The sequence below is a fragment of the Malaclemys terrapin genome, chromosome 11 (genome assembly GCF_027887155.1).
Source record: "Malaclemys terrapin pileata isolate rMalTer1 chromosome 11, rMalTer1.hap1, whole genome shotgun sequence".
In the NCBI taxonomy this organism is placed as follows: Eukaryota; Metazoa; Chordata; order Testudines; family Emydidae; genus Malaclemys; species Malaclemys terrapin.
This window is the reverse complement of record NC_071515.1, coordinates 20,649,214-20,672,795: the sequence shown is the minus strand read 5'-3', so window position 1 is coordinate 20,672,795 and position 23,582 is coordinate 20,649,214. Positions and strand designations below refer to the sequence as shown.

Here is a 23,582-nt window from a genome sequence, read left to right as displayed (position 1 = left end):
GTCCGGCCCGGGCTGCTGCGGGGAGGGGCCTGGAGGGAACCCGGGGGGGGGCACCACGCCGGGCTCGATTGCTCTGGTCTGTTCGGCCAGGCCGCCTAGTTGCCAATCGACCTGTGCGGGGACGTGGAGAGCCCCTGGAGCAGCGCGCACGGCCTGGGCCATGCTGGACTTCGCGATCTTCGCCGTCACCTTCCTGCTCATCCTGGTGGGGGCCGTGCTCTACCTGTACCCGGTAACTGCCACGGGGGGGGCGGGGCGGGGCGCGCGCTCTACCCGGACCCGGTAACTGCCACGGGCGGGGGGGCCCGCTCTACCCGGACCCGGTAACTGCCACGGGGGGGGCGGGGCGCGCTCTACCCGGACCCGGTAACTGCCACGGGGGGGGCGGGGCGCGCTCTACCCGGACCCGGTAACTGCCACGGGGGGGGCGGGGCGCGCTCTACCCGGACCCGGTAACTGCCACGGGGGGGGCGGGGCGCGCTCTACCCGGACCCGGTAACTGCCGCGGGGGGGGCGGGGCGCGCTCTACCCGGACCCGGTAACTGCCGCGGGGGGGGCGGGGCGCGCTCTACCCGGACCCGGTAACTGCCGCGGGGGGGCGGGGCGCGCTCTACCCGGACCCGGTAACTGCCGCGGGGGGGCGGGGCGCGCTCTACCCGGACCCGGTAACGGCCACGGGGGGGGGGGGGTGTGCTCTGTCCCTGTTGATATTTAAACAAAAGAGGGTTTTTCACTGCAAATGTGGCATCACTGTTTGACAAGCGCTGATTTTTTCCCCTCAGTTTATTAACGGGAGATGCTTAAGCAAACTGCTGGTTTTTGCTTAGTACCAGTGTTTTGCCTTTATAACAAAACTGTATGGGACAGGCATTCGTGATAATGTGGAGATTGCACTAGGAATGGTGTTCGTTAAAAGCAGCTGCAGAGCGCACTACAGCGTTTCTGCAGGTTTCATGGTAATAGTGGCTATTTTAGACAAAAAGTTTTCGGTGATGGAAGGTATTCCCAAAAAACATTTTTCTGATTTAAAAAAAGATTCTCTCACCCTGTTTTTAACAATCGCAAAACTGATAAAACTATAGTCCTAAAAACCTACCATCACTTTGGAGGGGCAAGCGACAAGCTGTTGAGTCAACACTCTGGTGTCCAGGTTCAAAAAATGCTATTGGCATTGAGTTAAATATGATTTTCCATTAGCTCGCCTTAATACACAGGGAGAGCGCAAATCTAGATTCCCTAATTTCTATGTGTATTGGGACAATTTAAGGGGGGGGGGGGGCTTGAACAATTTTGTCCTGTTATAAAATTGTTAATTCAATGAAAGGTTAGAAGCCTGCAAATTGGTCTTTTAATCTGATATGAAAAGCTTGAAGCAACAGGCCAATAGATGCTAAAATGTGAATCTTCTGAGGCTGATGCTGAACTTTGAGCATCATTTTCTTTCCTCTTAGGCTTCTAGACAAGCTTCAGGTATCCCAGGGATGACTCCAACAGATGAAAAGTAAGTGGCTTCCTCCTTCCCATTCATTTTAACTGAACTTTGTTGCTGATACTCTTCATATAAGTGTGTTTTTTATTCCTGTTACTCTTCCCTCAGAGATGGGAACTTGCCAGACATTGTAACCAGTGGCAGCCTGCATGAGTTCCTGGTGAATCTGCATGAGAAGTATGGCCCTGTTGTCTCTTTCTGGTTTGGAAGACGCCTTGTGGTCAGCGTGGGGTCCTTTGATCTCCTAAAACAACACATTAACCCCAACAGGACATGTAAGTTTAATTTGCTTTCTCTCAGATTCATTTCTCTGATCGCTTTTACCCAGGGTTAAATTCTGGCTCCACGGAAGTAAATGCGGGTTTTACCATTGACTTTGAGGGAGGTAGGATTTCATTCACGGTATTTAAAGGAGTGAAATTCAGCTTGAAACTGAATGAGTGGTGTGAGCTTGAGTCTCTGCTACTGCTTATAGAGATTGCATTTAAATGATAAAACATTGTAACCATCCAGTGGTCTTTATAAAATTAGTTTGGTGATCTTTGTCCACTTCCCAGTGAGCAAGTATCCACATCACAAACCAGCCTTCATTAAACAGAGAGGCCAAAGCCAGAATGGTCATGGAGAATAAGCTACCCAACCTCTCACCTCGATAGGTAGTCCCACCAGGGAAAATGTAGGAAAACCTTAACTGTGAGCTCTGTTACACTGCCTCCCCAGTGAAAATGGAAGCTCCTTCACTTTGGGTCACTTTAAAATAAATTGGACAAAGTACTGTGGGTTGTACTGTAGGGAAGAGAAGAACCCAGCACTGGGCTAGATGATCTCGCAGGTCTCCTGACTAAATTCTATTTCTTTGTGAAAATAGAATTCTTATGAGCACTAGACTTTGATGACACAAATGAAATAAAAAGGCAAATATAGCCAAGTCCCCATGTACTCATTGGGAAGCTTGGTGTATATTCTGCATCAAGGACTCTGAATTCTCTTGCACTCTAAGGCAGCAGGACAGATTCTGCGGTAGTTTCAAATGAATTTTAAAAGGGAAGATTTTAAACATAAGAACGGCCATACTGGGTCAGACCAAAGGTCCATCAAGCCCAGTATCCTGTCCTCTGACAGTGGCCAATGGCAGGTGCCCCAAAGGGAATGAACAGATCAGGTTATCATCAAGTCATCCGTGCCCTTTCTACCAATCCCAGCTTCTGGCAAACAGAGGCTAGCGACACCATTCCTGCCCATCCTGGCTAATAGCCATTGAGGGACCTATCTTCCATGAATCTGTCTAGCTCCCTTTTGAATCCCGTTATAGTATTGGCCTTCACAACACCCTCTGGCCAGGAGTTCCAGAGGTGGACAGTGCATTGCGTAATTTTTTTTATTAAATTAAATTTGAAAATGGATAATACAATTAGTGCAGATATTAAATTTAGCTTATTTAAGAAGTCCTGTATATTTTATTTTTCTTTGTGTAGCAAAATTCTGTATTGGAAAAAACATTTGATTCATAAAAATTGTCAAGAGGGAAATATCCTACTGGGTTTTTTGGCAGCAGGGTAGGAGGGAAGTGGGGCTTTTGGCACTAGGGAAGGTGTGGCAGGTGTTCTGAGTCAGTAGGAATAAGCACATTGGTTGAATGTTTCTACTTAAAGGATCAGCAGCTAACTAGCTACCCATGGTCATGTTTAAATTGTCATCATTAGGTTTCAAAGTTACCAACTTACTGAGATGAATTGATGTAGTTCACACACGGAGCTAATTTTTCAGGCTCTGGAGACTCATAAGGGTCAGGACTTTTGTTTCCCTTTGAAATGAAAGCTTGGATTCCAGATCATGATTCCTTGGCAAATTCCACTGCTGCAGAAGGTGAAAGGGGGTCTGTATAATTTAACATGACACTGTTTTCCATAAGAGACGTGGCACTCCTCTGCAGATGGGTAGAGGAGTAGGTGTTAGTAACAGTAGTGCAATAAGAGCTCATTGGTGTGGGATTGTATGAGAAGCAATGTTATAGCCGAAAGTAAAAGATTCTGGAATTAGATCTCCCCGTATTATATCCTGACACGATTGTTGAAGGTAGTGCACATCCCCCAGCTCCTTCACATTGACTGACACATTGTGTGCATGTCTGCAATGCTAGTGGGTAAAGTGAGGCCACAGAGCAGTAGAAGAAAGGAGACGAGCAGCACTGTATCCATGCCTCTCTCTGGGCCTCCATCCCATGAAATAATTGATTCTAAAATGAGCTTGTGGAGCAGTAGAACAGCAATGTTGTATCCATGAAGTAAGATGTAAACAGATTGTAAGTGAGCCAGGCTGCTAACTAATTGCATTGGGGTCGGGTTGTGGTGTCATCTGATGCTGTACCAAGTTGATGACATTATCAGCCAGGGACCTTGTAACAAGTTATAACTTATTGCTGCAGTTCTCATAAAAATGGTGAGAAGAGCCAGTTGACTGTTTATGTAGCATGGCGGCACTGCACTCCAGGGAGACACTCCTAGGTATGCTAGGAGCAGCATGCTGTACCGTCACATGGAGGATCCAGTTCTGGGTCCCAGATTTCATGGAACAAGAGAGGTTTTGAGCTCTGTGGAGACCATTCCTGGAAGGAGGAAATGCCCTGTATTGCTGTCAACTTAGGAGCAGCACTGACTGAGTTCAAAGGCAACTGAGTTTATTGTCCTTATTCAGAAGAATAGGTTGCCCTACTTTTGGAAGCCTTTCAGCAGGGAGAACATAAAGGGCAAAATGAGGAAATCCCAGAGGATTCTCTAAATTTCCCATTTCTTCCCCCACAAATCTGTTTTGACTGGTGATATTTCAGACTTTTTTTTTTTTTGGTTGGTTTGTTTCAGCGGATCCCTTTGAAATGATGCTAAAGTCCCTGTTGAGGTACCAGTCTGGACTCAGTGGGGATGCGGGGGAGAGTCACCTGAGGAAAAAGCTGTATGAAAACGGTGTGACCAAGTCCCTGCAGAGTAATTTTGCTGTCATCCAGAAGGTGAATTGCTTCATTTGAAGGCTTGTAGTTTGCAGGCCAGCTTGTAACATTTTCCCGGAGAGAACAGCAATCTGTGGCCTTCCATATATATATAATTTCCACTTCGCATTTTACATATTCCTGGTCTGAGATTGGTAAATTTGAGGTTATTTGCACAAAATTTTGCCAGAAGCCGGGAATGGGCGACAGGGGATAAATCACTTGATTGGCACACACTCTTGAGCAGGTCTGGCATCCCATCCAGAACAGATCACTGGCACTCATGCACACTGTGAAGGGACAGACACATGTATGAAGCACATTATTTTCTATATTAAGACAGAGGAATCAATGGAACTGATGTTGTATAAATTGCTGTCAGAATGCACAAAGTAAACAAAGTGAAAGAAATGCTCTCCTCCTCCCCCCCCCATATTCCAGGTGTGGTTGACTTTGTTACTTGCAACAATATTAGATAGCAAGTTTCACAGAGAAATGTAATATTGGTGGTGGTAGCATCCATCTAACTGTATAAATACAGTATGAATATGCTTTTGTTTGCATTAGCTCAATACATTTAGAAGGAGGGACAGGGTTTTTTTACATTTATTTCAAGACATTAGATACAACTAAAATTGCTGTAGTGTCTGAGTTCTAGGTATATCTCCAGAGGGTGGGAGCAGGGCAGGATTCCAGATGTTGGGATTGTACTCAGATGCAGAGCTCTTCTGTTGACTCACTCTGGCAGCCAAATATAGTAAGTCCTATTAGCTCCAACCCATGAGTACTAAACGGTTTAAGCATTCCTTTGTGGTAGAGGGAGCAGGCTCTCAGGGGTCCTATGGAGAAAAAACGTAGGAACAGCCAACCTTAGCAGGAACCTAAGGCTGAGGTTTATTGTTCTTTTAATAATAGTAATAAAAAAAAAACTGCAAGAAGGGGTTCCGTTTGAGCCATATCCACTGTCTGGACTGTTAAGAGCTGGGTGAGAATACTTCCTCTTTAAGGTGTGCTTCTAGAGAACAATGAGGTGAAGTGATAGGTCAAGGAGATTATTGTAGCTTTCTGATTTCCTTTCTTTTAGCTGTCTGAAGAGTTGCTAGCAAAATGGCTGTCTTTTCCTGAGTCTCAACATGTGCCCCTTTGCCAACACATGCTGGGCTTTGCCATGAAGTCTGTCACACAGACAGCAATGGGCAGTAGCTTTGAAGATGACCGGGAGGTAATTCAATTTCGCAGGAACCATGATGCGGTAAGTCTTGGGAAGAGCCAGGAATGTTCTCCTAGATTCTGTCAGTTTTCCAGGTTGATGGCATTAGCCTCAATCACTGCATAGTTTAGCAAGGGGTACAAAACGCTGGAGCAGAGGCCTTCACCTTGGATGTTCAGGTTGGTAGGGTCTCCAAGCAGGTGATTTCACCACTATTTTGTCCCAATTACAGTTAGTCAACATAAAGAAATAGCTAATAAGTATATGCAAAAACGAGGAGTCCGGTGGCACCTTAAAGACTAACAGATTTATTTGGGCATAAGCTTATAAGTATATGGTAATTTTTGTAAGGCTGGAGTTTTCTTAAGCACCTACAGGAACTGGGTATGTGCAAATGTCTTTGAAATCTGATGGCATTTGAGTGCTTAACTCACTTAAACTCTTACGAAAATCCCATCCCAAATCTTTGATTTCTGGTCCCTTCTTAAACCCTCAGTGTTGTGAATAAAGAGAACATCTGAGGTGACCACAGTTAGTCCAAGTAGAGGCCGCCATCCACACTTACAGAACCATCACGCTACCTGCAACGGTAATTATGCAAGATTGGAACTTTGTGATCAGGAGGCACAATACTGAGCTGAAATTGGGAATGAATGGCAATCCCTTTGTAAAGGTTTAAATGGGGCTCCGTGATAAATGCTATTTAGTTCTTATAAGTAAATGGACCACAGTTACTTTGAATCTTGGATGTTGTGCCATCTCCCTTTGACCAGCATATCTTGGATCCTTTATGGACCTTTCTAAAATCAAGAGTAAAAATATGATGTGACCTATGGTAGGATGCTACTCTAACATGCAGAATAAGTAGGTTGAATTTGTGGCCCTGGTGTTTTTGTGCCTTGGGACACCATGGCTTGGAAGTCTTTGCTAATAGAGGTAGGTTCAGCCTCCAAGAAGTGGACATATGGGAACTAATTTTCAGAGGTGCTGAGTACCACTCTAGCTGAAGTCAGTGGGAGCTGTGGGTGCTTGGCAATTCTGTAAATTGAGGCCATAGTTTCCCACTTTTCTCTCAAAAGCAATCTCTGAGACCCATCATGTGCGTTCCAGACTTCAGCCAGAATGCTGATGGCTCCAAAGATGAGGATTCGAAGGTGGAATGGAAAAAAACAGGAACCCTGTGTTTCTGTCAGATATGATAAGGGCCTCTTAAAGATTATCTGCAAAGGCTTGTTTTTAAAATTTGGGTTTGTAACCTTTTTTGCTTCCTTGTGGATAAATGAGGCATACAAAGGATTTTTTATACCTTTTATAAATAGTAGGAATGTTAAGTCTTGTCTTCCCAGGTTTTGCTAGAGCAGTGGTTCTCAATTCTTTTTTCGCAGACCACTTGAAAATTGCTGAGGGTCTCGGCGGATCATTTAATGATCTTTCCAAATGTTGTTTGTACCGTTAGCTAACTATTGTAAAGCACTTTGGATAAAAGCGCTATATAAAAAAAACTTTATAATGTTTTTTGTTCTACAAATAAAAGCACACAACTCATATTTTAATATCAGTAGTCTTACCTTTCTAATGCGATGGATGTGCCCTCTCTCCCCTGCCGCGGCAGCCCCGAGATGGGGCTGGGAAGGAGGGGGGTCTCTTCTCCCTCTGCCCCGCCGCGGCAGCCCCTGAGCTGAGGCTGGGAAGGATTCCCGTCTCTCACCACAGCCCTAGAGCTGGGGGAAGTTGCCTCTTTCTCTGGCCGCCACAGCCCTGCACGTCCCAGATTCCCCCACCCCCTCTTCTCACCCTACTTCCCCCTCCCACCTGCCTATTCCCCCCCCCCCCCCCCCCCCAGGCCGCCACCTCACCTTACATGTGTGTCTTCTCCAGGGTCCACTAATTAAGTGGTTGGCCCTTCGTTCTCTTGTGTGCGGCTGCCCAGGCATGCACCTTAGAGGAACTATCCACGGACCACCTGAATGGAGCTCATGGACCACTGGTGGTCCACAGACCACAGTTTGAGAACCTCTGTGCTAGAGGAATCCCTGAGGTGTTTCTGGAATGTACATTGTGAGCTTTTGCACCTTACCTAGAATGACAGGGGTGTTGAATCTTTAACAAAGATATCTTCTCCACGTTGTTCAATAGTCATTGGAATTAAATGCTTGTTAAGAGAACCAAAGAATTTTACAGTCTGACCAAAAGCTCTTCCTATTAACTCCAGTCACTTAGACTTGGGCTACCAAATGAGCCTCACAGATCCCAATCAGTGATGTAAAAGTAAAGGGCCTTCCTTCTCCCACTCAGGAAATATATCATTTTTTCAGTTGTAATTAATCCCCATGACTGCATCATCTCAGCTCAGTTCCAGCAGCACTTTGCAAACAGCCTCACAAACAGAGCAGCACATGTGATTGTGCCCACACTTAAAACAAGACCTATTTCTTGCTCCTATAGGGAAGGGGAAGTCTTCATTTTTTTGTGTGTGTGTCAGGATAAAGTTAGGCAAAGCTGCCAGCAACCTGTGACTTGGAGGGTAATGGAATTCATCTGTACCTCTTTCAGATCTGGGCAGAAATTGGAAAGGGTTTCTTGGATGGGTCACTTGACAAAAGTATGACCAGGAAAAAGCTATATGAAGATGGTAAGTTGTTTTGTTTTTCCATCACCACTCCCAACTCTCCCTATTGGCTCATTCACACACCTGTGGTTACTGTGTTTGAGGTAACTACCATATGAAGGTGTTTGATTTGCCCATATTTATTTATGTATTGGTTTTTCTGTGGAATTGATCACCATAGTATCTGATTACCTTGCATACTTTATCGATTTTCCTGTGCGGTAGTGAATTTTTGTCATCTCTATTTTACAGACAAGGCCCAGAGAGGGTAAACGACTTGCCCAAGGTCACACAGGAAGCTTGTGGCAGAGCCGGAAACTGAACTCGGATTTCCTGAGTTCCTGTTTCTTGACTTAACTACAAGACCATTCTTCCTTAGTTAGCCATGAAGCAGAATGTAGCAGTCCTGAATTGTGGCTTTAACCAATGCCTTCCGTGCTGTACATTGGTATTCCCAGTACAGCTTACTATTGTCAGTTATGCATCTGGTTCTCTCATGTCAACTTTCATATGCTGCCATATTAGATTATTTTATTTTTGTGCTGTTTTGTCTCTCTCTTTAATTATTATGAAAATATTAAAGTAATATTAAGGACTTAATTTAAACCCACAAAAAACGGGTGTTCCCATTCTTGCACTTGTGCTGTGTGTTTAAGGACATTAGGCCAAATTCTGCTCTGTTAAGCTGATGTATATCCAGAATTGCCTTCATTAGTATTACACCAGTTTTATAGCAGTATGACACAACAGCAAACTCTGATCTCCTTTATTTTGTGTGTAAGTTCTGCGGGGGTCCCCAGACAGCATGTGAGAGGAAGGAGGTCTTGTCCTGAAGGCACTGGCCTGGGACTTGAAAAATCTAGATTCCATTCCTGGCTCTGCCACAGACTTCTTGGGTGACCTTGGGCAAGTTATTTAATATCTCTGTCTCTTAGTTCCCCATCTGTAAAATGGGGATAATGAATACTTCCCTTTCCCCACCATTTGTCTTTTCTATCTGGACAATTTCTTCAGAAGGGGGACTGTCTCTTACTATATGTTTGTACAATCCTTCACACTATAGGGCGCTGATGTTGATTGAGGTGCTACAACAATGTGAATGATTAGTAGCAATAACTCTATAGACTACACAGGCTGTGAGATCTGAGTGAAGTATAAGAATGTTTTGTGGGGTGATTTGTTAAATCCTGAATGTTATTTGATCTTTCTCTCGTGATCTGAGCTGTACCATTTATGTGTCAACTTATTTTGTGATCTCTCTATTTGACTCACGCATTTTTAGATTAAATTACGGTAAACGTCTTGCAAATTGACACTAAGTAACATGCTCAGTACAGAGTCTTCTATCAATGGGCACAGGATGGACAGTTTGCCTGAAAAGCTCTTTGGGAAGATGGATTCTAGAAGAGTCCTCTGCTGCTTTTGGGGGTGACCAGCTTTTAAAATAATGATTTGTTTGTGTGCCTGAAGCTCTGATGGAGATGGAATCCGTCTTAAAGAAAGTCACAAAGGAGCGGCGGGGCAGGAGCTTCAACCGACACGTCTTCATAGACTCCTTACTGCAGGGGAACCTGAGTGACAAGCAGGTATGTACAGCTGTTGGGGACGTACCATTACATGCTAATGGAGTTTCACTAGATCAAGTGTAAATTACATCTTAGCATTTGATTAATTGTCTGTCTTGCATCTCGTTCAGTCCAGATTCCTCACTAGAGTATAACGTGTATTTATTTTCATCTTCCACTCTTTAAATGCATTATATTTTTGGTTACTTTCTGTTTTGCTGCTTTATTGTTCTATGAACTGGATGGGTATTTAGTATTAAGAATCTTTCTTTGCTTAAGTACCCGTTTTAAGCCTTGCATTAATAAGAAAGTAACAGAAGTAAGGAAACAGAGGTTAACAATGGACAAAGCATGAATTCACAAGTGGCGTTGTAACTAATATGTAGCTATTAGATTAAGAAATAGTAAGAAGAAGAGTAATGTGTGATAAGCTTGCAGTTGCGGCTTTGCTTACTAGCACACTTTGTAGCGCATGAGCAGTTTATAATCTGTACAAGGATTGATTTGCAAAATTAGTAAGCCACTCATAAAGCATGTGAATATAGAATGCAGAATATAATTCACATGTGTTGGACTCTTTAGAGTATGTATATAATCTGATTTATAATTATGTACGTTGGAGTTGTGGTGCACCCTAACCAACCCCTACACCTGAGCCTGATCACCTCAGCTTTATGAAATTCCAATAAAGAACCCTCAGGGACAAGTCCAGATTCGCACTGAGTTTTTTGAATTCCAGAGGACTGGATAAAGTGTGCTCCCAAAACTGGACGAGGCATTCTGGATAAGCCAAGTGGAAAAGGTCTTGGAGGGAATCCCAAAACCCTTCCAGGGGAAGCACTATAGAGAGAGTTCAGTCCTATCCTTCCATGCTGGATTTCATGCTGTCTTGAGTTAAGGTGATTTAGTGTGGTGGAATGGAAGATGTGATTTGTCATTAAATTCTTTAATGTTTTCTCTGACTCCATACCCCTGAACCAGATTTTGTTTCATAGATCCTGGAAGACACGATGATATTCTCTCTGGCAGGGTGTGTAATCACGGCTAACTGTAAGTAGAGAACATAGGCAGCTTTCAACTCTGTAACAGAGATAAGGGGACTAAGCTATATTAAAAAAAAAAAACATGTTGAGATGAAATGTATCTTCATGTAAAGAAAAAGCAAAATTTCCCTTTTCTCTTATACAAGAAATTTATTCAGGCAGGTATTTCTACGGCATTGTCCAGGTGCCCTGTTGGTGCACCTTTCTAGTTAGTGGGTTCTCGTGGATTGAAGCCAAGCTGTTAGACACCCCACCCGTGTCATGTAGTGAGTCTTAAAATTTCCTGCTGCTGTTCTTCACTTGGACTCTAAGCCCATCCAGCTGATGCTAAATTAGATGAAATTGTGCCGAAGGGAAGCAGCCCAAAACGATCATCCCTTGAAATAAACTGTGTTGCTCTTGGAAGATTTAGAGCAATCTGATGTTTGACTGGCTGTTTCATGTTTCCCTACAGCCTGTATGCTATCGACTTTTTTTGTTTGTTTGTTTATTAAGTTACTTGCTTTCATATAAGGATTATGAGAAAAGCAAACAGAAATAAGAACCAAATGGAAACCTTTTGGCTGCACACGTTGTTACTATGTTGGGGAACTTTTCTAAACTAAATCTGCAGGATTAACAGGCCCAAAGTCATCCAACTTATCTGGAATCCTGAAGACAACCATCCAAATATAGCACTTAACCAAGATGTTGAAGGGTATTGAAAGTCAAATAGCAAAGCTCACATAAAGAGAATGTCAGTAATACAGGGAACTCTCTCTACCAGTGTTTTGGCTGTTTAATTTTCTGATGGGACCCCCTGTACAACCTCAAGAGTAGAAAATGGCAAAATGCCTGCTCACTCTTACTCTTGCAGCTTGGAAACACTACTTCACATGGGCTTATTTAATCTTAGAGCTGTCTATCGTTCTGATAATTTTATTGGAGAAATCTGCCTAGATAGTATATCATATAAGTCTGTTGCTAGATACAAAAAAGACCAGATCCAGCCACATGGTACAGGGAGTTATACACCCCTTGTGCCACCTGAATCCCTCTTGTGCACAGAGAGAAAGGGGGGGCAAGTGACAATATTGCTGCCACCTTCCCATCAGAGCTCCGCCAGGGGGCTATAAGAGCTCCATTGAGGGGAGGTGCTAAATCAGTGAATCCCCAACTGCTCAGTAACAACCCTTTCCTGGCCAGCACTGTCCACTCTCCTATTACCCACCTGCGGGAGGGGAGGTTTTCGCTGCTTTCTTCACATGCGTTGGAGCTCACTTTGGTAGATTTACTACTCAAGACCCTTTAGTTAAATCTAACCTGATGGTCTAAATTCTCCGATTACCCTGAGTGCTGGCCTGTGCGCTGGCAGTATGACTGTTGTAGGAGCTATGCTCTGGGGATTATGGGAAGAGCAGCAGTATGGAATGGTTGACCCTTCTTAGGACTGTCTGGTCTCTTCTGTGTGGATCATGGAGCTGTGAGGCTGCAGCACCCCAAGCCCATTAAATGACCATTTCCTTCTTAATCCACTTGGTTTGATCATTTTCCAGTATTTCCCAAATTTCTTGTCACCAGGACAGGAAAAGGGATTCCAGATTGTAGTATCCCTGGGTAGCATCATTCAGACTCTGTCCTATTATTCAGTATAGAATCAATAAGGTGTACTGGGTAAATTCTATACAGCTATATTTTATAGTTCATACAGATGTTATCCTTTCACATTTGCATCTCTTGTGTCTCCCTAATGCCTCTTCACTGCATTAGAAGAGTAACATTGCAGAGACAGACCAGGAAGACTGGAGTTGATTTGTCCCCCTTAAATGAGGAGATGGATTTGCTGAGCCAGCACTCTCCTTGTTCCTTTCTTAGTGTGCACCTGGGCAGTCTATTTCCTGACAACATCAGAAGAAGTCCAGCAGAACCTCTACAAGGAGGTGGACCGAGTTCTCGGAAAGGGCCCACTTACACATGAGAAAATTGAGCAGCTCAGGTGGGTCCACGTTAAGAGTGGGAGAAGCACTCGAGCTAAATAAGATGTCATTGTGATCCTGTATGCTAAAGGCTGACTCCTATCCATGCTGGTGAAAGGAGAGGGAGCAGCAACATTGACCAGTGTGTCCAGTGATTCAGGGAGCATGCCCATCAGAAGCCCAGGTGGAGTTTGCTTGGAGTCAGTGGGAGCATTTCCCTTGACTTCATTTGGAGCTGGATTGGGCCCCATGACAAGATGTTTTGTGGTGGGTTCAGAAGCTATGCTCTGAACCATGTCTTGCCACTCCTTTGAGCAGGAACAAAGTGGGTATCCTTGGCTGATGGCTGTGTACCCCTTTGGAAAAGTCCAAGAGGAGTGAATAGGAGAGAGACTTTTTCTGTAGGTGTTAGAACCACCCTATAGAAAGCAACAGAGAATTATACCCCTGGTGTAGGATTCTACCAGATGGTTTAAAAAAAACCAACGTGTTAGACTCTATTCAACTGTAGGTTTTTAGACAATTTCACTAGTACCATATTAAATTTCTGTAGAACTTAGTTTCAACCTTACGAATAATAGTAATCTAGGTGTTGTTTGTGTTGCAGTAGTGCCCAATCAGGAGTGGGCCCGCTTACGTGAGGTGCAGTACAATACAGTCCCCACCCTTATTCAGCACTTAAGTGCTTTACTGAGTTGGGACCAAGGTGCAGAGGATTAAGAGTATTAGGGCCCTCCAAAGTAGGTGTGATTGGGAGCAGTGGGGACATGACCTGAGGTGGTGGTTGAGGACAGGGCACTGTGCGCTGCACTTTCAACAAGGAGGATTAGGAGTCTTGCCAGTGTCCCTAAAGCATGTGCCTCAGCTCTTAGATGCCACAGTGCTAGATGCCTTAAACAAATCTCAGAGAGTAACTCCAGCCACTGATGCAGCATACCTCTGCAGTCCCCTGCTATAGCTATTGTAGGGCCCTGTGGAGCAGTGGAACACTGGAGAGAGAGCTTCCTAGTCTCTCCTTGATGAAGTTTGTTGTCTAGCTGCTATCAGCTGGCCACCGAACAGATATTATTTTTATAACCTCCCATAGAAACCCTCTTGCTTCATCTGCAAATGGTTCAGGACTCCTCACTGAGTGTGTCCTGGAAGCAGCTCTGGGAGAGGAGCTGTGATCCCAAATGCAGAGGGTCAGCAAATCTAGGGCAGCCTTATGCAGAACAGCCATTCCTGATACCACAGAAACATGCACTTGCTTGTCTCAGAAAAAGCTTTATTGGCACAGACTTCCGGTTGCAGGTATTGCCGGCAGGTCCTGTGTGAGACGGTGCGGACAGCAAAGCTTACGCCAATTGCTGCACGGCTGCAGGAGCTGGAGGGAAGAATTGACCAGCATACTATCCCCAAAGAGGTAGGACAGAGGTGGGAGCTCAAACTCGCCCTCTCCTCTTGGTTGATTTTGTTCTTTGCGATTCTGAAGTTCCCATTACCGTGGAGAAGGGGAGCACTGTGCCCAATTACTGTCAAAGCCAGATTATTTCTCCAGCACATCTTACACCAAGATGACAGTCTGTCTTTGATATTTGTGCAGTTTAGCTTGGAGCCTAAAAGGTGCTCTTCCCCTTTCCTCTGTGAAGAGACTATTCTAGAACCCTGAGTGGTTCATTATAATGCCTTCCATGGACTCCTTCTGCTGGAGTGTCTGTTTCTGGGCTAAGTTGTGCACAGCAGATCCTAATTTAAAAACATACGAATGGCCATATTGAGTCAGACCAGTAGTCCATCCAGTCCAGTATCCTGTCTGATAGTGGCCAGATGCTTAAAAGGAAATGAACAAAACATGGCAGTCATCAAGTGATCCATCCCCTGTCATCCAGTCCCAGGATCTGGCAGTCAGAGGTTTATGGACACTCAGAGCATGGGGTTCCATCTGTGATTATCTTGGCTAATAGCCATTAGTGGACCTATCCTCCATAATCTTATCTAGTTCTTTTTTTTAACCCAGTTACACTTTTGATCTTCACAACATCCCCGGCAACGATTTCCACAAGTTGACTGTGCATTGTGTGAAGTAGTACTTCTTTTTGTTTGTTTTAAACCTACTGTGTATTAATTTCATTAGGTGACCCCTGATTCTTATTATGTGAAGGAATAAATAGCACTTCCTTATTCACTTTCACCACACTATTCACGATTTTATAAACCTCCATCATGTCCCCCCTTAGTTGACTCTTTTCCAAGTTGAATAGTTCCAGTCATTTTAATCTCTGCTCGTATGGAAGCTGTTCCATACCCTTAACCATTTTTTTTTTTGTTTTTTGTTTTTTTGCCCTTCTTGGTACCTTTTCCAGTTCTAACATATCTTTTTTGAGATTGGGTGACCAAAACTGCATGCAATATTCAAGGCATGCGCATACCGAAGATTTACGTAATGGCATTATGATTTTTTCTGTCTTATCTATCCCTTTCCTAATGGTTCCTAATATTCGGTTAGATCTTTGACTGCCACTGCACATCGAGCAGATATTTTCAGGGAACTATCCGCAATGACTCCAAGATCTTTATTGAGTTGTTATAGCTAATTTAGAGACCATAATTCTGTATGTATAGTTGGGATTATTTTCCAATAGGCATTACTTTGCATTTATCAACATTGAAATTCATCTACCATTTTGTTGCCCAGTCACCTAGCTTTCCGAGAATCCTTTGTAACTCTTCAGTCTGTTTTGGACTTACGGGTAACTATCTTGAATAATTTTGTATCGTCTGCAAACCATGCACCTCATTGTTTACACTTTTTTCCAGATCATTTATGAATATGATGAACAGCACTGATCCCAGTAGAAAGCCCTGGGGGACACAACTATTTACATCTTTCCATTTTGAAAAGTGACCATTTATTCCTAGCCTTTGTTTCCTGTCTTTTAACCAGGTACTGATCCATGTGAGAATCTTCCCTCTTATCCCATGACTGCTTACTTTGCTTAAGAGCTTTAAGGAACCTTGTCAAAGGCTTTCTGAAGGTCCAAGTACACTATCCCACTGGATCACCCATGTCCACGTGTTTGTTGACCCCCTCAAAGAATTCTAATGGATTGGTGAAGCATGATTTCTCTTTACAAAAGCCTTGTTGAGTCTTGCACAACAAATTGTGTTAATCTATGTGTCTGACCATTTTGTTCTTTATTATAGTTTTAGCCAACTTGCCTGGTTAGGCTTACAGGTTTGTAATTGCCAGGATTGCCTCTGAAGGCTTTTTTAAAAATTGGCATCACATTAGCTATCCCTCCCTTCATCTGGTACAGAAGTTGATTTAAGTGATATGTTACATACCATAGTTAGTAGTTCTGCAATTTTATATTTGAGTTTTCTTCAGGATTCTGGTGACTTATTACTGTTTAGTTTATCAGTTTGTTCAAAAACCACCTCTACTGACACCTCAGTCTGGAACAGTTACTCAGATTTGTCACCTAAAAAGAATGACTTAGGTATGGGGATCTCCATCACGTCCTCTGTAGTGAAGACCGATACAAAGAATTCATTTAGCTTCTCCGCAATGACCTCATCTTCCTTGAGTGCTCTTTTAGCACCTCGATTGTGCAGTGGCCCCACTGACTGTGTAGCAGGCTTCCTGCTTCTGATGTAATTTAAAAAAAAAAAAATTGCTGTTAGATTCTGCTAGTTGCTCTTCAAATTCTTTTTTGGCCTGCCTAATTATACTTTTACACTTGACTTGCCAGACTCTGTGTTCCTTTCTATTTTCCTCAGTAGGTTTTGACTTTCAATTTTTAAAGGCTGCCTTTTTTACTTTAACCACTTCTTTTACTCTGTTTAGTCTGGTGGCATTATTTTGGTCTTCTTACTATTCGTATTAATTTGGGATATACATTTAGTTTGAGCCTTTATTATGGTGTTTTTAAAAAGTTTCCTTGCAGGCATTTCATTCTTGTGACTGTTCCTTTTAATTTCCGTTTAACTAGTTTCCTCATTTTTGTGTCGTTCCTCTTTCTAAAGTTAAATACTACTGTGGTGGACTTCTTTGGTATTCTCCCCCACGCTCATGTACATTATGGTTGCTATTGCCAAGCGGTTCAGCTATATTCATCTCTTGGACCAGATCCTGTGTTCCACTTAGAACTAAATCAAGAATTGTCTCTCCCCTTTTGGGTTCCAGGACTAGTTGCTCCAAGAAGTAGTCATTAATGGTATCTAGAAACTTTATTTCTGCATCCTGTCCTGAGGCAGCATGTACCCAGTGAGTACGGGGATAGCTGAAATCCCCGATTATTATTGAGTTTTGTTTTTTAATAGCCTCTCTAATCTCCCTGAGCATTTCTAGTCACCATCACCATCCTGGTCAGGTGGCCAGTATATATTTCTACAGCTATCCTCTTATTATTCAAGCATAATTTCTATCCATAAAGATTCTGTGGTACTGTTTGATTCATTTAAGATGTTTACTATATTTAACTCTATGCTTTCTTTCACATATGGTGCCACGCCCCCACAAGCATGGCCTATATATTAGGTCCCCTGGTATTAGTGTCCCATTGATTGTCATCACTCCTCCACCAAGTTCCAGTCATCATTCCACCAAGTAGGGTCTGATTCTGTCACCTTTACAGATACAGAGAGAGACTTTACTCTGCATGCAGTCCACTGATTCCAGGGGGACTTACTTTCAAAGTAAGGGACTAATGCAAAGCCCATAGAAGTCAGTGGGAGAAGGGCAATGATCAGGCCCTAAGGTACTACTAACTATGAGCGAGGGTGGCAGAACTGGGCTCTTAAATTATAAAATCCTAATTTATGGGCAGATGCTGCTTGCCTTACTCACTGACCAGAACAAAATCTATTGCAATTCCACTTATTTCAGTTGAGTTGCATCAGCTTGCATTGGGTGTGAATTTGGTCCAATGGGACTAACTCACATAAACAGAACAGAACTTGGCCTGTAAATTGTAAACTCTTCAGAACAGGTATGTCACAACAGAGGTGCTGGAAAAAAAAAGTAAAGGGCCCTGGGACTGTGATTAAGGACATTTGGAAGCCATATACGGTTGACATTTACAAGGCAGTGCTGCTTTTTGAGTGTTTGGATCTCATTTCTCTCTCTCGCTCGCTCTCTCTGTACTTGGTTGGGTTGAGCAGAGCTGACACAATGGTGCTGGCTCCCTTTTGCTTACATTAAACTGCTCCCTGACACACATGCTCTGTTTTAATTTCAATATGGTTTCGAGTAGGTTCCTTGCACAAATGGAAGTGATGGCTTGAATTTATGCTGGTGATGGGCTCAGTCCTAATCTTTAACATACTTTGCATTATTTGTGCCTGACTAGTTGTGGGATGAATGAGGAGATCATGTGTGAAACAGGTTTTGTCTTTGTGTACTAGAGATGGGATTTAACCAGATCCCTGGCCAACACCCCCAGAATTTTAGTGAAGTTTGAATCTGTATCTGAACTTGTGACTGGCTCCTATCTCAATATGGGCTAAACTTGAACTCTGGATATGAACACCCTGGAAGTTTGGATCTGGATATGAACTTAGTGGCTTGATTCCCCACCCTTTATAGAAACCAACGGGGTCCAATTAAAGTTGCTCTAAAGACCTATGCAATTGAATAGAAAATGATAGCTTAAAAATTAAAGGTGTTGGGGATAGGATATGCTATTACATGTGATGTGATGGTCCCCAAACCCCCAATTGAATGGTGTCCTTTTCTATTATGTTCTATATAGAACTCTTCCATAAGGGCTGTCTAATGGTTACTGTCTAGTGGTAACTTTATCCCTATTGTGTATTCTACACTGACTCAGATGTGTTTTTTCTTTTCTTTTCATTTCAGACTCTTGTGCTTTACGCTCTGGGTGTGGTGCTTCAGGACAGTTCAGCTTGGGCCTCACCCTATAAGTATGGGATACCAAAAGCTTTATTATAGTTTGTTCATTTTTTCTTTTGGATTTTGCCTCTCAATGTCCCTATGGGTAGGCTGTCAAACCTTCCTTAAGTAGCCTGTCGTGGAGAGAGGTGGAAGGAACTCCCTGCTAAGATTTGTTGTGGTCTCTTGATTGTCACCAAGGACAGGGTTTTGGGTAACTCCAAATGTGATCTTGCAGGCTACATATTGGTTGTGTATTAAGGAGTACAACAACAGATTTTCTGATTATTCACAGCCCTCCCTTGGCAAATGCTGTGGGACTATTTTTCAGGTTTGCTGCAAGGGGAAAACAGTGATTAAAATGGATTTAAAATCACTGTTCATTACTATAAAACAATGGCTCACGGGAGGAAATGTCAGTCAAAGATTTTTGTTTTTTAAGGGGAAGGAAACTCTACCTCAGTATTTCCACCCATGAAAACAAAACGGATCCTGGCCTGAAAATTAGAACTCCAGAGGGCAAAAGGAAATGCTGTAGCTTGCTTTGGCCTCCAGGTGGCAATTTTGAACACTGGTTTAACATAGCTTAGGCAGGAAGGAATGTGGGTCAGTGATTCTAGTCTGAGAGAAAAGACAGTGGAGCTTGTGGGAGAAAAAATTGCTCTAAGGGCTCTATTCTTTCTCTTACAGCCATAATTCTTGCTTCAGTGGAAGAGGGAGGGCAGAGAGGCCTTCTGCCCTATCATCATCATGCTAGCTGATGCCTCCAGGAGCACTAGGGGATCATACATCAGAATGATAGCTGCACTGTCCTTAGTTTGGCAAGGGGGCACTGGCTGGAGAGGAAGCTGGAGAACAGGGCCATGGCCCACAGTCAGCACAACACACACCCAGTTGTTGCCTGCCAGTAGACCAAGGGCTGAGATTGTGGCTGACTTGGGGAAGGGAGGTGTGTTTGAGGGTTTCTTGTGTGCCCTCCTTTTGCCCACCTGAGCAAGTTTAGCCATAGTCCAGTCCTAATATAGTATGGGTGAATGTCAGCTCTCAACAGTTTTTTCTAAATGACCGAGTTTCCCTTCTTGTTATACCATCTGTAATTTGCCACTTTTAATTAGGGTGCGAATGTAGACCCCATTCTTCCTGCCACTGAAGGTCAATGGGAAAGCTCCTTTTGACTTTAATCGGAGTAGGATCAGAGCTGTAGTTCATAGGCACAGGCAGGGAGCGAACGGTTTGAAGTATAATGGAAAGGATCTAATACACAGTGAGAGAGAATTGCCTTAAAGTCATCTAATTGCATATTTTCTATAATATCATAGCTCATGTTTTAAGCTGCCTGGCATTTTATTAGTCTCCTGTCGGTTACTTGATTATGGGAATTTCATTTTAATTAAACCAGTAGTTCCCTTAAAGCTTTCATCAACCCAATGTGAAACAAGTTCTTCTCGTTCTAATGAATCATCAGCTTCCCCCACACACATGCCAGCTGCTTGAAGTCGAGGGTGAGGGGCAAAAAGAATTGGAAATCTTCATGTAAGCGGAGAAGGAAAGGAGAGAGAAATTAGATTGCATGTGCTCTTCGCAATCTGCATGATGTAGGAGGGAGAAGGCGTTCGATTGATGCAGATAGCAAAGTAGTGGAATCCTGAGTTTTAGGATTTCATTAATCTCTGCCCCTTATGTGTACAGAGGTGCACACACACACACATGCATGCATAGCCAGGAAGGAATCAGTCCCTGTTTTGTCTTACAGATTTGATCCAGACAGATTCAATGACGAATCCGCTATGAAAAACTTTTCCCTACTGGGCTTTTCGGGAAGTCAGGAGTGCCCAGAGTTGAGGTGAGATAAAGAAAAAGCTATGTTTATGTGTGGATGCAGGGGAGGAAGGAACAGCTTGTTCCTCTTAAATTTGTCAAGTATTGAACACCAGCCCTGGCAGACTGTATCAGCAGTGACTGCAGAATTTATCTCAGTCTTTTTATAATTGTTTCCCCTAGGTTTGCCTATATGGTGGCTACAGTGCTGCTGAGTATGTTGGTAAGGAAATTAAATCTGCATCCTGTGAAAGGGCAGGTCATGGAGACCAAATATGAGCTGGTAACCTCGCCAAAGGAAGAAGCATGGATAACTGTATCCAAGAGAAGCTGAGTGAACAAAGCCAGGAGTGTGTGTGTGAGAGAGAGAGAGTGCCTCAGAGAGGAACCCTCCTGCATCATGCTGAACTGGTCAAGGGTTTAATGTCACTGTTTCATTACCTTCTATGTTCTTAACCCAGCAGCCTCTTGGTATTTTTTGTAACTCAGAAAAATTGTCATATTAAAGTAGATTTAATCCTTACGCCTTTTGGATACATTATTTTGACCTCTAGCCATTTTGTGTTCAAGGAAGCAACATAATCTTACAGTTTACTCATAAGAACTGCAGTATTGGAATAGGCCAATACTCCAGCTAGCCCATTATTTGTTTGACAGTAGCTAAAGCTGGATGCCTCAGAGGAAACCATAAAGCCCTCTAATGCAGGGCAAACTTTTTGGCCTGAGGGCCGCATCTGGGTATGAAAATTGTATGGCGGGCCATGAATGTTCACAAATTTGGGGGCTGGGGTGCAGGAGGGTGCTCCGGAGGGGGGTGTGGGCTCTGGAGTGGGGCTGGGGATGAGGAGTTTGGGGTGCAGGAGGGTGCTTCGGGCTGGGACCCAGGGGTTCAGAGGGTGGGAGGGGGATCAGGGCTGGGGCAGGGGGTTGGGGCACGGGAGGGGGTCAAGGGGCACTTACCTCAAGCAGCTCCCAGAAACAGCAGCATGTCCTCCCCCCCCCCCCCCCCCCCGCGGCTTCTATGCGGAGGCACTGCCCTGTGCAGAGGCGCCACCCCTGCTACTCCCATTGACTGGTTCCTGGCCAATGGGAGCTGCTGGCACTTGGGGTGGGGGCAGTGTGCGGAGCCCCCTTGCTGTCCCTATGCGTAGGAGCCAGAGTGGGGATGTGCCGCTGCTTCTGGGAGCTGTGTGGAGTGGGGCAAGACCCCGACCACACTCCCTGGCTGGAGTGGGGCAAGCTCCAGATCTTGCTTCCTGGTGGGAGCTGGAGGGCTGGATTAAAACGTCTGGAGAGCCGGATGTGGCCCCAGGCCATAGTTTGCCCACCTCTGCTCTAGTGCAAGGCTGTGCTAGGTGGAAATTTCTTCCTGACCCCAGCTACTGATAAAGCTCAGGAGGCATGAAGATTGAGAGCTCTATATATATATATCAATATCAGACTAGGACTTAAGGACCAACCAAGAATGGGGCCCCATTGTGCTAGGCACTTTATAAACACAGTTTTCTGCTGGTCCCTGACCCATAGAGCTTACAGTCTCACTAGGCAAGATGCCCACAGGTGGGGGAAAGGGGAGAAGACCCCAGCAGAGAGTGATGGCAGCGAATAGTATGTTAGTTTCATAATGCACTTTTTTAGAGGCTTTTAGTTAGGATAAACTACATGGAAAGAAAAGGGAGGGGCAAGGGGATGCTGGAGAAAAAAGGGGTGTTGGGGGCAGGGGAGAAGAGAGAAAGGGGCAGGTCAGGTGTGAAGTGAAGCAACTAGGCAGAGGAAGAGTTGGAGCAAATAGCCAATCAGTGCAGGGTAGAGACAGTCCAGGCAAAACCGTAGGAAGTTCTCTGACTGGCCCAGGTCCCTGCTTTGATGCCTTCTCAGCCCAACAGCTCCAGCTGGCTGGGGTCTCTGGTTGGTTGGTTCCTCTCCCGTTTCTCCTCAAGGCCATAGGGTGAGGTGGGGGGAAGCCAGGAGGCATCACCTGAGTCCTAGTTTCCCCTGATTGTGGGGGGGGGGGTCCACTGAACTGTGCTGGTGGGGAGGGGTGGCCCTGGCTGGTCATGGAGGGCTGGGGAGGGAAATGGTTGTCCAATTCCTGCTAAAACAGCAGTGGCAGTTTTAAAAAGAACCAGGCAGGGATTCTCCAGCCAGCAGATTTTGAGGCCAGCATCTGATTTAATCACCATCAGGAATGATTGCTGAACATCATTAATCGCATAGCATGAGGTCACTACAAGGCTGGCAGAGCAAATGGGGGAAGTAGAGAGGGCTGATTTTATAGGCCTTTGGGTTAATATTCTAATTTACAAGTAAAAAGCCCTTTACAGAGTCCTCTTCCCAACCATTGTTAGCCAAATTAGCACCAAGTACAACCTGTTTGTGCACTCTCCCTCTCATTGCCCTAATACAGTAGTTCCCAACCTCTCTTTTTTTTTTTAGCGTGTTCATAGATTCTAGGACTGAAAGGGACCTCAAGAGGTCATCAAGTCCAGTCCCCTGCCTTCATGTCCCCCTTGCCCTAAATCTTGACACACTTGGTGTCCTCTCTCCTTTATTCTGTCCATTTTCTCACTCTTCCTTGTTTTTTCTTTTATATGTGCTTTCCTCACCCGCTTCCCACTGCTCCTTCCCCCTAAACCTCCTATGTCTGATAACTCTGATCTCCATTCCCTCTCTCAACACGGTGCTGGCCGTGCTCATCTGGGGGGTGGAGTAGAGAAGCTTGGGCTGGAAGGCTGCTACTTCAGCCTGCAGCCACCAACATGTGAGCTGCTCTTGCAACCAGTCATTTTAAGAACCACAGCAGAAGGGGAGAGGCTTCCAAGGAGAAGCTACCTTCTCCCTCATCTGCAGAAGGGTCAGCATGTTTCAGGTGGGGAGATAGATCTGGGCAGCTGCAGCTTTCTTCACCTACACTGTGATCCTTTTCTCTGGCACCTCCAGGTTGGGAAACACAGCTCTTCTAAAAGTGTCTTTGTTTCTTTATTGTTGCTCACTGCCAGCCTAAACAGTGTCCTAGTGGCTCTGATTGGATTAACA

At 44.4% G+C, this 23,582-nt stretch overlaps 1 protein-coding gene across 2 annotated transcripts; it reads left to right on the top strand.

Annotated features, from left to right (window-relative positions):
- The first annotated feature begins 68 nt into the window (after positions 1 to 68).
- On the top strand, positions 69 to 21,069 carry LOC128845322 (cytochrome P450 20A1). 2 transcript variants are annotated; one of them, XM_054043862.1, is made up of 13 exons: positions 69 to 205; positions 1,452 to 1,501; positions 1,598 to 1,764; positions 4,348 to 4,493; positions 5,557 to 5,724; positions 8,236 to 8,314; positions 9,761 to 9,876; positions 10,851 to 10,905; positions 12,753 to 12,873; positions 14,147 to 14,258; positions 18,696 to 18,760; positions 20,482 to 20,571; positions 20,730 to 21,069. In XM_054043862.1, exons 1-13 carry the CDS (start codon positions 161 to 163, stop codon positions 20,878 to 20,880), a joined length of 1,365 nt encoding a protein of 454 aa, XP_053899837.1. In that variant the 5' UTR covers positions 69 to 160; the 3' UTR covers positions 20,881 to 21,069. The 2 variants fall into 2 exon arrangements, with proteins under 2 accessions (XP_053899837.1, XP_053899836.1); XM_054043861.1 differs by having other exon boundaries at positions 70 to 232.
- Positions 21,070 to 23,582: the final 2,513 nt, after the last annotated feature.